This window comes from Notolepis coatsorum (assembly GCF_963971535.1).
Source record: "Notolepis coatsorum genome assembly, chromosome: 18".
NCBI lineage: Eukaryota > Metazoa > Chordata > Actinopteri > Aulopiformes > Paralepididae > Notolepis > Notolepis coatsorum.
Genome location: NC_140182.1, coordinates 10,656,270 through 10,672,523, shown reverse-complemented (window position 1 = coordinate 10,672,523; position 16,254 = coordinate 10,656,270). Strand labels below are relative to the sequence as shown.

Below are 16,254 nucleotides of genomic sequence, written 5' to 3'. Positions count from 1 at the left end.
TCTCCTCTCTCTCTCTCTCTCTCTCTCTCTCTCTCTCTCTCTCTCTCTCTCTCTCTCTCTCTCTCTCTCTCTCTCTCTCCAGTCTCACTCAGAAGAAGCCGGTCTAAATTAATTGTTTACCTGGTTGCCGTTGACGCTGCGAAGCAGTTTGTTTATTTTTATACATTGCATTCAAGCTATGTCGCCATGGCAACACAGAGAGAAGAGTTCGACCTGAAATTCAAGACACAGGGCCAGGATGGGAGAGAGAGACAGAGGGAGGAGGGGATGGAGAGAGAGAGGAGGGGAGGGAGAGAGAGAAAGAGAGAGGAGGGGAGGGAGAGAGAGAGAGAGGAGGGGATGGAGAGAGAGACAGAGAGAGAGGAGGGGATGGAGAGAGAGAGGAGGGGAGGGAGAGAGAGAGAGGAGGGGAGGGAGAGAGAGAGGAGGGGATGGAGAGAGAGAGGAGGGGAGAGAGAGAGGAGGGAGAGAGAGAGAGAGAGAGGAGGGGAGGGAGAGAGAGACAGAGAGAGGAGGGGATGGAGAGAGAGAGGGGGAGAGGGAGAGAGAGAAAGAGAGAGGAGGGGAGGGAGAGAGAGAGAGGAGGGCCAGAGGAAGACTGAGGTGGGGGAGGAAGACTGCTGGTGGGGGAGGAAGACTGGTGGTGGGGGAGGAAGACTGGTGGTGGGGGAGGAAGACTGGTGGTGGGGGAGGAACGATTTTTTTCTCTTGAAAACTAGAAACGCCAAGGAAATCGTTCAAATAACCTTTGTTTTTATTTGACCCAAAAAAATTCAAACCAAGATGAATTTGAAGTGCAAACTTTCACAATCTTCACTTAAAAAAAAAAAAAAAAAAAAATATATATATATATATATATATATATAAAAGGTTACTCTTGATCAAACAAAGATGAATGTCCCTATTGGGATTAATAGTGCAACAGCTTGCTTTTTCACCAAACTTCACTTAAAACAAATAAAAGGTGCCTCTTGATCATCAAACAAGAATGAATTTAATAAAGTGCAAATCTAACTTTCACCAAACATCACTTTTTGTCAAATAAAAGGTGACATAAAAAAAAGTCCTAAATCATTCATTCTCAGACAGTAGTGGAGCTTGTGTGTTCGTCTCAGACGGTAGTGGAGCTTGTGTGTTCGTCTCAGACGGTAGTGCAGCTTGTGTGTTCGTCTCAGACGGTAGTGCAGCTTGTGTGTTCGTCTCAGACGGTAGTGCAGCTTGTGTGTTCGTCTCAGACGGTAGTGCAGCTTGTGTGTTCGTCTAAGATGGTAGTGCAGCTTGTGTGTTAGTCTCAGACAGTAGTGGAGCTTGTGTGTTCGTCTCAGACGGTAGTGGAGCTTGTGTGTTGGTCTCAGAGAGGTAGTGTAGCTTGTGTGTTAGTCTCAGACAGTAGTGGAGCTTGTGTGTTCGTCTCAGACAGTAGTGTAGCTTGTGTGTTCGTCTCAGAGAGGTAGTGGAGCTTGTGTGTTCGTCTCAGACGGTAGTGGAGCTTGTGTGTTAGTCTCAGACGGTAGTGCAGCTTGTGTGTTAGTCTCAGACGGTAGTGGAGCTTGTGTGTTAGTCTCAGAAGGTAGTGGAGCTTGTGTAGTTGTCTATGACAGTGGGGTTCATGGTTGGTTTTTTTTATGAGCGGTGTGACTCTGGCTTGTTTTAGGGAGGTGGGGACCACCCCCAAGTTGAGGGAGGAGTTGATGGTTGCAGTTAGGAATGGGAAGATGTCCGGTGCTATGGTCTTGAGGAGTGGGGAGGGTAACTGGTCCAGCTGGCATGTAGTGGGACCGTTCGACGTTACCAGTGTGAGGGTCTCGGCGTCTGTAATGGGAGAGAAAGATGACAGAGTGAAGGATGAGGTTCTCGATTCAGCGTTTGGAATGGGTGGGGGTTGGGAGAAGGAGCTTCGGATGTTCTCCACTTTTTCCCCAAAGAAGATCGCAAAGTCTTCGGCAGAGAGAAATGAGGGGGAGGGGGTGGGGAGGGAGTGAGCTACATGGTAGCATGCAGTTTGCGAAGGTTATTGGTCGATCCTGTGGTGAAAGAAAGAAGCTTTGGCAGTAGTAATGGTTTCGGAGAATGCTAACAAGAGGTTGTGTGATATGTGGCGATGTCAGCAGTGAGGCGTGACTTTCTATACTTCCTCTCGGCCGCTCTCAGGACCTGTCTTTCTTCTCTCAATGTATCCGTCAGCCATGGACTGGGTGGGGAACGGCGGGAAGGTTTCTCAGAAGAGGGGACAGAGCTTGTCGAAGGAGGTTGACAGGGCTGAGAGGAGGGTGGAGGTTGCCGTATCTGGGGGGAGAGCAGAGAAGGTGTCACTCAAAGGTAGAGCGGATAGTATGTCAGAGGAGAGGGTGGAGGGGGATAGGGAGCGCAGGTTGCGTCTGACTGAGGCGGTTTGAGTTGGAGTATTACATACTTATTATTATAGTGTAACACAGTACCCTCAGTACACTGCATTACATACTTATTATAGTGTAACACAGAACGCTCAGTACACTGCATTACATACTTATTATAGTGTAACACAGAACCCTTATTACACTGTATTACATACTTATTATAGTGTAACACAGTACCCTCAGTACACTGTATTACATACAGAACGGAAGCTATTCTCACGCATCATACAGCAGCCAGATGTAAACATACAGGATAAACACGTTTCCCCTCCATATTCTAAAACTGAACTAGTGTTTACATTGTAGAATCTAGAATGTGTTGTTGAGACAGTCCTTGAGATCCTGTGCGGGCCGACCTTGGGTCGCTGGCATGTATGTGCTTTACATCTATATTTAGGTCAAAGACCTCCTTTGACTGGGAGCCTGTGTACTCAGAGCGACTATGTGAGGGAGCTTGTGGTGTGTGTTGCAGGGTTCCTTTAAAGGGGAATGCCGCCGTTTTTGGCACCTGGGAGGTGTGTGAGCTCTGAATATAGCTCTGAATATATACAGTAGCTAAAAATATAGCTCTGAATATAGTACTACAACAAATACAAGAATAGGATACAAATACAGAAATCTAAATAGAATACAGTAGCAGCGCGTTGGGGTAGCTCTGAATATAGCTCTCTTGTTTTTGTTTTCTATACCTTATTTACTAGGGTATGTTCTGTTTTTAACCTTTATTTACCAGGGTATGTTCTGTTTTTAACCTTTATTTACCAGGGTATGTTCTGTTTTTAACCTTTATTTTACCAGGGCAGGTTCTGTTTTGAACCTTTATTTACCAGGGTAGGTTCTGTTTTGAACCTTTATTTACCAGGGTAGGTTCTGTTTTGAACCTTTATTTACCAGGGTAGGTTCTGTTTTGAACCTTTATTTACCAGGGTAGGTTCTGTTTTGAACCTTTATTTACCAGGGTAGGTTCTGTTTTGAACCTTTATTTACCAGGGTAGGTTCCTTTTTTAACCTGTAGCTCTGGGTAGCTCTGGGTAGCTCCGGGTGCCTAAATAACATCTCAGACGTCCAAATACACACAAAGACCATGACCAAATCTCCTTCTCCGTAATATGTCCCCTTTAACCCTTTCACTACCACACTACAGAAGGTTAACCCTTTACTATATCACACTGCAGACGGTGTAGTGTGGTAGTGAAAGAGTGAACCCTTTGTCGTGCGGCAGTGGAAGGGGTTAACCTTCTGTATTGTCGCAGTGAAAGGGTTAACCATTCCGTAGTGTGGCAGTGAAAGGGTTAAACATGGTCTGGCGGGGGGCGTGGACGAGTACAGGCTTTGCCACCACCACCCTTTGTAGTTTAGCACACTGATAAACCTCCTGCACTTTGCCTTATGTCCTTCTGTTGTCAGGTGAAACACAGAGGTTGAGTTTAATACCCCCCCCCCCCCCCCCCTCCTTCCCCCACCCCCCACCCTCTGCTCTGTCGTCCAGTTATTAGTGAAGCTGTTCTCTGGCAGGAAGCCAATGCTCTACAGCTTCCAGAACTCTCTGCCCCGGCTGCCAGTCCCCTCCATCAAGGACACCTGCTCAAGGGTGAGTTCCCCCTGTGATGTCACTTCCTGCCAACGACAGCTGTTTCGGTGTATAGCTCTGCATGTTCTCAGTGATCCTGTGATGTCACTTCCTGCCAACGACAGCTGTTTTGGTGTATAGCTCTGCATGTTCTCAGTGATCCTGTGATGTCACTTCCTGCCAACGACAGCTGTTTCGGTGTATAGCTCTCTGCATGTTCTCAGTGATCCTGTGATGTTACTTCCTGCCAACGACAGCTGTTTGGTGTATAGCTCTGGATGTTCTCAGTGATCCTGTGATGTCACTTCCTGCCAACGACAGCTGTTTGGTGTATAGCTCTGGATGTTCACAATGATCCTGTGATGTCACTTCCTGCCACGGCAGCTGTATATAACCACCCCAACACTTATTTGGGGGTATTCTGAAATCATGGAGGAGAGAGCGGGGGGAGAAAATGAATGAATGTGGATGAGAGCCTTGACATTAAGTGGTTGTAGCTACGGCTTTGGGGGTGCTCGAGACATGATCCAAATACTTTTATACGCCCGAGTCTCCTGAACACGGAGAGACCAGTCCCAAGTCGATCGGCACTTTCTCGGCCGAGCTATAGTCACTTTTTTGCACCTACTCCCGAACTACGCATTCGCAGATTGCCCACAAAGTCTAGGTTAATCAATCTGCAGCATTGCGTAGTTCGGGAGTAGGTGCGAAAAAGTTAGCTCATGAGCACTGTTTATAAGCACTGTTCATAAGCACTGTCCATAAGCACTGTTCATAAGCACTGTTCATAAGCACTGTTCATAAGCACTGTTCATAAGCACTGTTCATAAGCACTGCTAGGCCTGCCGCGATAAGCAATAAATCGATTAATTGCCGCGATAATTAAAATGAATGCAATGATTTTGACGGGCGCGATTAATTGCTATTTGCGCGTTTGTTTTAATGAGGCGGACCCAGTGCCCCTTGTCAGTCACTGTCCGTGTTGGGAGGCGGGCCGCTGGCTTTACTACAGAGCAGTAGTATAATATCAATAACAACATTAACGAGACCCTCGTTGTGTCTATCCTGCTAACGTTACCTCTCATTGTGTCTATTCTACAAGCGTTAACGTTAACGAGCATTAGGCTAACAAGCTGTAACGTTACCAGTCGCGTCTATTTGCTAACGTTAGCATTAGGTAATAACCGGTTTAAAATGGATGGTGATTACCTCACGTTGTGTCTATTCTACTAGCATTAACGTTACTCATACAAACAATCAATAGCGAGTTATATTGATCACGCTATGTACGATAGCCATGCTAAAACGCTAGCACAACATTAGCACCTAACCTAACAACAAGCCTTAACAAGTCAGCGATCTTTTTGCGAGACTAAACTCTCCGCTCGGTGGCAAATTGTGTTGATGTCGGTTTTGTTTAATCAATAAATGAGGCAGAATACACAGTGACTGTATCCTTTGTTTATTGCACTTGTGCCTGCTGCAAACATAATGATTATGAAATCCTAGAGACGCGTCTCTATTCAGTGTTTCACGTGACTTTTCTGGTACCCAAAAAGTACCTGATAATAATCACAACAATACTTCCGGTCCGGTCGGTGGGCTTCAAAATAAAAGTCTTAAACACCGGAAAAGACGGAGCGGTGGGCTTCAAAATAAAAGTTTTGGGAAATAAATTTCTCCAAAAAAAAAATTCTCTAACCGGTCGCAATAATATCGCTTATCGCGATATTTTCGGGGGCAATTAATCGCCCAGCAAAATGTGTTATCGTGGCAGGCCTAAGCACTGCTCATAAGCACTGTTCATAAGCACTGTTCATAAGCACTGTTCATAAGCACTGCTCATAAGCACTGTTCATAAGCACTGTTCATAAGCACTGTTCATAAGCACTGCTCATAAGCACTGCTCATAAGCACTGTTCATAAGCACTGTTCATAAGCACTGTCCATAAGCACTGCTCATAAGCACTGTTCATAAGCATCTCCTGTTCTGAAGAAACTAAGTAGTTTGTGTGAAGCACCTGTATCTGTACTCTCTCTCAATTTCAATTCAATTCAATTCAAATGGGCTTTATTGACACACGTTTACACACAAAACATACGTTTACATTGCCAAAGCCAAACAAAACAAAACAATCAAACAGAGAAAACAAAATAAAACAGTACATTACAGAAGGAATTTCTTGTATGGTTGACAGTCTTTATGGTGGTTGCATTCCGTTGGATGTCCTTTTCTTGTCACAGCAGCTCACAAATCTTGCTGCTGGGTTTGCACATTCTTGTATTTCTCCCAGTATGTATGGGAATTTTGAGTTGTTTTCCATGTTTTCAAAGTCTCTTTGGGTGTTTGCAATTTGTGGGAAGTATATGTCTCTGATGTCTTGGTATAGTGGGCAGGTTGAAGTATATGTCTCTGATGTCTTGGTATAGTGGGCAGGTTGAAGTATATGTCTCTGATGTCTTGGTATAGTGGGCAGGTTGTTAGAAGTGGAGCTCGGTTTCCACCTCTTCTTGTGTGCAGTGGGTGCACAGTCTGTCTTCTCTTGGGAGCCAGGTCTGCCTATGGCGGCCTTTCTCGATGGCTAGGCTGTGCTTGCTGAGTCTGTACCTAGTCAAGGATCTTCTTAGTTTTGGGTCAGTCACAGTGCTCAGGTATTCTGCCACTGTGTACTCTCTGTTTAGGGCCAAATAGCATTTCGATTTGCTCTGGTTTTGGGTTGATTCTTTCCAATATGTCAGATAGTTTTCTTTTTGTTTTCTTATAATTTTAGTCCAGTGTGATTTCTGTCTGGTGGCTCTGCTTGTGTTTGTGAGCAGAGTCCCAGAACCATCTGGCTGAGTGGGCATCTCTCAAGGGTCTCTCTGTAGGTGAGGGCTATGTTGTGGAGTGTGTCTGGGTCGCTTTCTTTTAGGTGATTATAGAATTTAAATGCTCTTTTTTGGATTTTGATGATTAGTGGGTATCTTCCTAGTTCTGCTCTGCATGCATTATTTAAGCATTACATCACGCACAGGAGTGTGTTATAAGAATTAGAGCATGCCTAGGAGTGGTTGTTAGGCCCGAGGCGCAGCCGAGGGTTGTTAGACCCCCCTAGGCATGCTCTAATTCTTATAACACACGACTGCAAGTGGTGTAATGTCTTTTATACAATTGCAGAATTCATCCAACCTTATTGCTATACAATAAACACACATTAATTGAAGCATAATGAAGATTTATTCACAAAACCATCCGCAGAAAAAGTAGGTAAAAAAAAATTAAAAATTGCCTCCGTGTCTAGAAGCAGCTGGGAGTTGCAGTGTTTCAAAGCATGCCATCTAACAGTGAAGTTAGCGGTTGTTATTGGATTGATTGATTGATTGATTGATTGATTGAAAATTGTATTACAGATAGACAGTGCTACATCTATACATAGGTTGCTTCAAAGCATGCCATCTAACAGTGAAGTTAGCGGTTGTTATTGGAATGATTGATTGATTGAACATTTTATTACAGATAGACAGTGCTACATCTATACATAGGTTGCTTCAAAGCATGCCACCTAACAGTGAAGTTAGCGGTTGTTATTGGAATGATTGATTGATTGATTGAAAATTGTATTACCAGATTGCAGAATGGGTACAATACAGTACAGCTCAATACACACAATTGTTAAGGGGATGCAGACCAGAGAAAGACTTTCGTCTTGTTTACATCAGGGTCCCCCATTTTCAATTCATCATAACATATATGACATACATGACATACAGATAGACAGTACTGCTCTGCTACATCTATACATTTATGACATACCAGATTTACAAATACAGTACTGTTTTTGTAGGGTGATTATGGTTTATTTATATTGAGGTTCTGGGGTCACGTGGAGTGTATTATACGAAATAACAACCGTCGGCTTTCCTTTTCTAAGCATTTTCGGTGATAGAAGTGATCAGGGAATAGTTGCGGGACGCCAAGATGTACCCACTGTAGAAAACTCGCGTGGATCCTTACATTGGTTCTTTTAATACAGCGTTTTTTAAATCACGCGGAACAAATAACCTCTGTGCTCCTTGCAATGCGTTTTTAATTCTTTCTTATACAGTAGGAAGGGGGAAGAACACTATATCGTGGGTGTTCCTATGACTTGTGTTCTGCTTACAGCTTAGAAAACTCCACTTATTTCGTTTTACAATGTCAAAGCCTTTTAAATATAATCAAAACTTTCCCGTATTTCTGCAATCTATGCGCCAATAATAACAAGTTGAGTTCTATTACATGCTGGGTAGGCTGATAGAGTGTCTGCACGTTCACCCGAGAGGAGTCGGATTCTGCAACTGCCAGTGGCCACTCCCCCCCGCGATTTATATTTTGTTTTACAATGAGTCATGACAAACCAATTACATAATCCAACATTGTGTAAACAACTAACATATTCCAGGTAAATGTATCTATTTTGAATGAGTCGTTATGACTGAATCAATACATCCATTCATAAAGATTATTGTCCGCCATCTTGGTTTCATTCAGTAAAAGAATGAACGGCGGAGTGATTCGGAAACAAAGTAATTCGGTTGTGGGCGGGTTCTGGGATCACGTGGAGTGTGTTATGAGAAATAACAACGTCTGAAACAAGTGTTTCAGCCAATCAGAATCAAGAAATGTGCATGCCATTGTATAATTGGTGTTTTCCGTTGGGTGCGAAGAATGGATTTGCAAACTTCTGCATGCAGAGTCTCAATTGGGTGTTTGTCCCATTTGGTGAAGTCTTGGTTTGCAAGTGGGCCCCAGACTTCGCAACCATTATAGGGAAATGGGTTCTATGACGGAGTCTAATATTTTGAGCCAGATTTTGATTGGAATGTTCCTTTTGATGGCATAGAAAGCCCTTCTTGCTTTGTCTCTCAGGTCGTTCACAGCTTGGTTGAAGTTCCCTGTAGCACTGATGTTGAGGCAGAGATAGCTGTAGTTTTTTGTGTGTTCTAGGGACACTTTGTCTAGGAGGAATTTGTGTTTGTGTTGTTGTAGGCTGGGCCTTTTTTGGAATATCATAACTTCTCTCTATCTCTCTGTCTCTGTCTCTCTCTCGCTCTCTGTCTCTCTCTCTCTCTCTCTCTCTCTCTCTCTCTCTCTCTCTCTCTCTCTCTCTCTCTCTCTCTCTCTCTCTCTCTCTCTCTCTCTCTCTATCTCTCTTTCTCTCTTTCTGTCTAATTACAATAGTTTGTTTCCTTCTCATCGATTTCGCTCCAGCTTGGTGGATGTGTCATGAACCTTCTGTATTGAAAACAATAATAATAATAATAATAATAATAATAATAATAATAATAATAATAATAATAATAATAATAATAATAATAATAATAATAATAATAATAATAATAATAATAAAATAATAATACAAATCTGTCAAATATCACAGGCTTAGATCAAGGTACAGCCATTACTATAAATAGTACTCACTCGAGGTCCAAAATTGTGAGCGATGCCAGGTGGGAATGCGAGCGATGTGAAGGTGAGAGGTCACAACCTCAGGAGTCCCCTCAGTCTTCCTGGTATTCTCCCAAGTATTCCTGACCGGAGGGCGTCTACAGGTCAGAGTGCAGCGTTACACTAGTCACTGGGGTCAGCAACCTTTACTATCAAAAGAGCCACTTTTCCCCCCTCCCACAAAATAAAATGCTCAGGGAGCCGCACTTCCTATTTACCCTTAAAATGAAGATAACACAGTGTATAACGTTTTATATATCCCCAAGCATACCCCACATTTAGCATAAAACGCCTGACGATTGCATATCCAAAGTAATTGGGATTTATTATTCTTTATATTTATAGTATTTATGAAATTATAAAATGACAAAAAGAACATTGTTGACATTTTATTGCTGTTTTTACAAAGGAAAACCTCAAACTCTTATGAAGGAGAAAAAACATTGGCATCTGTAGACCTAGAAATAAAACATAAACATAAACTATGCAGCTCTATTTTAGTCCTTGTCTTATTTGTGGAAAATGTATAAAATAAAAAGTAGTCCACTTTGAAATAACACTGGCATCTGTACTTGGAAATAAAACCCCGAACTATGCAGAGCCCTGTTTCTTGTACCTGGATAACTGAGTTAGCCGGATAACTTTAACTGGATAACTGGGTTAGCCGGACTTTCCGGTTTCATGTACGTGGATTTTCCAAATCACCATGACAACATATCCAAAAGTTTGAGCCTGGTCGAAAGCAGAGTTCAAGTTCAACTTAGCCTGAACCATCGCCACGCCCCCGCAAAGAAGTGACGGCCCGTTTCCTGAAACTATTCCCACAGTCTACGATCTGCATTATACCATTCTGAATTACGTTCTTGTGCTCCATTCTTCCAGAGGGGGCTTTTGAAATGTAAAATAGACCCAAAATGCTGATACTAAATTCACTTTGTCCTAAATAATGCACGTTATATATACCGTGGCGACGGTGGCGCTCGCTCGTGCGATGTACACATTATGTGGTTATTTCAATTGTAACTGGGATTAAGATGTCTGATGAGATGCGCTGTTTGACGGATTTGAGAAATTGAATGAGCCGTTGACGTCACATTAATGAATGAGGATAAAGAGATAAACTTCATTCATAACAAAGGATATTCTAAACACGGGTCTCTCGTTCATTAATGTATAAACAATGAATTTATCCCATCTGGCACAGTGGTCCAGCGGTAGTGCTCAAGTCTGCCAACCCAGCGACCGGGGTTCAAAACCCGGTCTTTCCAATATGATTTTTTTGAATATAATATTAATGATTATACGCCAAAGCAGGCGGCTAGGTGGTGTAGTGGGCAAGGCACTCGCCACCAGTGTGGAGACGCTAGGATTCGCGTGTTCGAATCCAGCTCTCCACATTGTTTTTCAGTTTGGCTGGTCGTCCGCAGTAATACACATTGGCCGTATTACGGGGAGGGAAAACTGAAGGGTGGGGATCGAACGTTGTGAACAAGCGACTCCTACAAGTCGGTTGGTGCGCCTGCGCAGTAGAATCAGGAAGTGTCGGGGGCAGCGTGAGCCTCCCACGCGTTACTCCTCGCCACTGAGAGATCGAGCTGCGCAGGTGAAAAGATGCGACTGCTGTTACCTCAAGTACCGGAGGGGACTTGTGCTATGTATGACTTAGTCCACATTGCAGCCGGCTTGTGGGAGGCAAGAAACAGCGTCCGTGACAGGGGAGGGTTGAATTGGATGATACGAAATTGGGATGGGAGAAAATATGGAAAAATGGGAGAAAAAGTGGATCAAAAAAAAAATGATTATACGCCAAAGTAGCCTGGTTTTAAGTTAAAATATTATAAATCTACATGCATTGAGGATGTCATTCTTTATATAGCTCTCAACGTGCACCAAATTGAATTATTCCTATATTGCAAAAAGAAGGAGACGACTAGGGTCTTGAACCCCGGTCATCTGTGTGAAAGTCAAAAGAACAACCCGTTAGACCACATTGGAGATAAGTTAAAGATTGACTATACATCAATCAATGGGTAAGAGAGCCGTATCGTAATTCTGTATAACAGTTAACTAATTATTTTCGCTAGCAAGATCTCATTTGATTATTCAATCCAGCAGGCAAGTTTAAAGAAATATAATCTGATTGATTGAGGTAATGAGGGACTTAAAATTAGCCTATAGATAACGCATTTAACTTGTCGGCGAGGCGATTGAGCCGTACTGCAATATGTTAATAAAGTTTTAAATCAATTAATCAATCAATGCCGCTAGAGAATCAGGATTTCTGCGATCGACACCTGCTGTCTTCTCAGCTGAGGCGGGCGCGCGCACTGATCCTGAGAATCAAGTCTGGCTTGAGTTAACGAGACTGAATCCACCTTCTTGGAACAGGAAAATCCCGGCTTCAAACATCGGGTTAACTGAAGCTGGATAATGACATCTTGATCGACTTAGTTGAACCACGTACAAGAAACAGGGCCCTGGTATATTTGAGTCCTTCCCTTATTTGTGGAAAATGTATAAAATAAAAAGTAGTCCACTTTGAAATAACACTGGCATCTGTACTTTGAAAATAAAACCCCGAACTATGCAGGTATATTTGAGTCCTTCCCTTATTTGTGGAAAATGTATAAAATAAAAAGTAGTCCACTTTGAAATAAATAAAACATATATCTGCAGCCTATTCGCTTTAAAAAGAGTAAACATAAAAATAGGCCAGTTTGTATTTAATTATGACTTCAGTCCCTTTCAGGTTGTTGGTCATCCTCTTGTTTTTTCTTCAGCACGTACAGGAATCAACCATCGATCCTGAACATAAAAAAACAACATCAGCTCAGGTTCTAAAATAAATGTTTTTTTTGTGCTAAATAATAGCCTATTAAATGATAATGTTCTCACCTGTTTAATGTGATTTCTGTAGCTGAACAGCACTGCTGAGCTTCTCAATGTCGGGGCTGTAAGACGTGACGTTGATCTTCACGCAGGACTGCAGACTCTCATCTGTGAGGCACGAGCGATATTTGGATTTGATGTAGTTCATATTTGAGAACACCTGCTCGCATAAGTATGTGGATCCAAAGATGGAAAGGACTCCCAAATGCATACTTCTTCATGTTCACATAAGTATCGGGAATGGCATTCCACGTTTCAAACACAAGTTTGTCGGGTTTAGGGAGTTTTTCAATATCGCTCCTTTTGTGCTCCCGGGGGGCGAGAGTCGCCTTCTGACGTGTGACATCTTCAAGATCAGCTGTCAGGCTTTTGAACTTGGACACCCACAACTCTTTATCGGCTATGTCGGCCAGTTCCATTTCAAGGTCGGGTTGACTTACTCCTGTGAATGATGACGTGTTCAGCATGCATGGATCGATGCCCAGGGGTGTGACGGGGAGGGACTGTGTTTTTTTTCCTTTTTCTAAAATCAGAGAATCGTTGTCCAAATGCAGTTTGCATTTCGATGATCACATGCTGTAAGTTCTCACAATTGATGTGGTTGTGTGCTTCTTTTAATTCTCTCATGGAGGGGAAGTGAGAGAACGAACCTGTCTGCACATCTCTGGCAAACACCGTCATCTTGCGCTCAAATGCCAAAACATTCTCCAGCATCTGAATGGCTGTGCTTCCTTTTCCCTGGGAGACTTTTGTTCAGCATGTTGAAGGTGACCTGTCATATCCACCATGAAGTGCAGCTTTTCCAGCCAATCTGGATGTTCCAGTTCTGGATAGATGAGGCCCTTGCTTTCCAGGAAAGTTTTCACGTGTTCCAGACACGCAGCAAAACGTTTAAGCACCTCTCCCCTGGACAGCCATCGGACTTTATTATGCAGCAGGATATCCGAATATGTGCTGTCGACTTCATCTAAAAATGAACGGAACTGTCGGTGGTTTAATCCTCTTGCCATTATTTTGTTCACTATCTGAATGACGAGGTCCATCACCTCCTTGTATTCAGGGGGAAATGTTTGAGCGCACAGTGCTTCTTGGTGCAGGATGCAGTGAAACGTCAGCAGCTCTCGATCCAGCGACTTCTGAAGTAACGTAGTAAACCCCTTATGTGTTCCTCTCATACTTGGTGCCCACTGACACCATGTGTGTGGCGTTTATTTCTTGTATTTTATTTTTTTATTATTTTTTAAACAAACATATAAACAAACATGACAACACACGATAAGATATACAAGCATTAATTGTCAGGGCACATCCAATGAGTTCACATTTTAGTTAGTTGTCTTATATAAGATATACCCCTAATACCTGTTATCTAAAAAAAACCTACACACATATGCTCAGCTCGAACCCCCCCCTCCCGGACCCCACCTTGAGAAGTACCTCCACTATCCCTTGCACCTAACCAGACACTACCATTATAAGCTAGCTTTTATTCTCTCCACCACTTCTAACCACATTGACATTTTGGATTCATTGAGACCCAGAATTCTTGCTGTAGATATTTCATGGTAAATTACATCGAGATATGTAAGAAACCAAACTTTACGGCACATTTTTTCCGGTTGAAACCAGCGTGATGCGATCAGCTTTTTGGCTACTGTGATACCCGATAAAACCAATCTCTTTAGCTGTGGATTCACTGCAAACTCAAAAACATCATTCAATAGTAATACCGAGGGGTGTACAGGTATATTCCAAGATACGAGTTTTGATATTTGTTGGGTCACACGTTTATTTCTTTGGCTTTTAAACAATTTAGCACAGCCTCACAAATGTCCTCCCCCCGTGTTTGGCCTTTTAACGGTATCAACTCGATGATTTCTTCCTGCGGCCCATCAGAGTTCACGTATCTGCATAACGGCGCTGTCTGTTCAATATCATTTACATCACTTGACTCATCACATGCTATTGAGAACGCTGGAGCTGAATTAATGTCTTCTATTTGTTGATCTGTGATGTTTTTTTTTGCCATCTTAATGGCCCTGTCCTTGACAGTCTTTGCAGAGAGCGGCATATCTTTAATTTTCTGAACAATTTCCCCTTTATTTTTGAAGTCCGAGAATAGATGGTCGGATATTTTTATGAATGTTTCCTTCATATATTCCCCATCTGTGAACGGCTTCCCACGCTTTATTATCTCATGAGATGCCACAAAACTAGCAACAGTTGTGTTTGGAGTCTTGATCCACTTCTTAAAAGTAATTTTGCTCTGGTCATTTTGCCGCAGCAGTTCCGAAATCGCTTTTTTCCTTTCATCTCCAGCGTGGTACTTTTCAGAAAATGCTGTGTGTTTATTCTGGAAATGTCTTTCAACATTCCATCTTTTGTTGTTTGCAAATTTATCACCACATATCAGGCATACAGGTAAGCCTGCGTCATTAGCCGTGAAAGCAAATGAATTTGTCCACGCTGAATTAAATCCTCTATTTTCCTCTGAGACTTTCCTTTTCTTGGATTTATCCATGGTTAGCTTACCATGGTCTGAAACTTAACCACCTGCAGACGACACAACAGGGAGAGGCGCGGGGGTGTGACGAGGCGCGGGGGTGTGACGTATATTTGAGGGGACGAATTATTTTAGTTGACATAATATTTTAGTTGACGAAATATTGTTTTTATTTCAGTGTCGAAGTATCACATCGATCTCCAACATAAGAGGTAAGCTGTTTGGCTAAAGAGCCGCATGCGGCCTCGAGGCCGCAGGTTGCCGACCGGTGCACTAGTGAGTGCGCTGTAGTGACAGTGTAGTGAGAGTGTAGTGAGTGCTCTGTAGTGAGTGAGAGTGTAGTGTCTCAATTAGGCAATTAATACCATAGATGCAACTAAATGGTAAATGGCTTCTTATTTATATAGTGCTTTTATCCAAAGCGCTTTACAATTTGTTACTCACATTTTCACACACACATTTCACACACCGACGGCGGAGGCAACCATGCAAGGTGCCAACCTGCTCATCGGGAGCAGTTAGGGGTTAAGTGTCTTGCTCAAGGACACTTCGACACGCTGCCCGGGAGGAGCGGGGATCGAACAACCGGGAACCTCCGGATTTGCCAGACGACTGCTCTACCTCCCGAGCCATTGTCGCCCCCCAACTATGAATGAACAGCAGAAGACTCAGACTGGGAAGCAGTTCAGAAGGCTCTCAGGAAGCAGTGGAACCCCACTTTAGAAGGCTCTCAGGAAGCAGTGAAACCCCACTTTAGAACTCAGATGTTGAGCTGATAACAAGCTAGAAGGACCTGGACGGACTCTGCAGTGGAGCCACACGTGCGTCCGGCATGACCGGTACAAGTCGGAAAGTATGTCCGAGCCTTAAGGCGCATACCAACTTAAATACAGTCTATTGTTAAAAAAGGTCAGCAGAGGATCTACCTGCTGAGAAAGCTGAACTATTTTTTTTTTTTTTTTTTTTTGATCTTTTCCCCCCTCCATTTTCCTCCGATTTTCTCCCATCCCAATGTTAGTCGTATGCCAATTCCCAGTCCCTTCCTGGTCGCTGCGCACTTACCCCCCACAGTCAGATCATCTGGGAGAGTGGAGGCTACCACGTGCTTCCTCCGACACACGTCCAGCCAATCACCGCTTCTTTTCACCTGGCAGCGCGGATTCTCATCGAGAGGGCGTAGCGTGTGGGAGGACCACACTATCCCCCTCAAGTCCTATCCGTGCTTAGCAGGCGCCCCGACCGAACTGTAGGAGTCGCTGTTTACAACGACCCGGACCCACCCCGCCGGGGTTGGTGACGAACGCAATCTCCGCTCGGCCACCTAACCGCCCTGAAAGCTGAACTCTTTTAATGTTAGTGCGAAGATCCTGAGCACTTTTTATAGTTCTTTTATTGAAAGCCTCCTAACTTTTTCTTTTATCTGCTGGTT

At 43.3% G+C, this 16,254-nt stretch overlaps 1 protein-coding gene across 1 annotated transcript in view; it reads left to right on the top strand.

Annotated features, from left to right (window-relative positions):
- cpt1ab (carnitine palmitoyltransferase 1Ab (liver)) overlaps positions 1–16,254 on the top strand; it is an 85,357-nt gene that overhangs the window by 19,004 nt on the left and 50,099 nt on the right. The window contains 1 exon segment of the mRNA XM_084334509.1: positions 3,886–3,987. Coding sequence (XP_084190635.1) covers positions 3,886–3,987 — 102 coding nt within the window.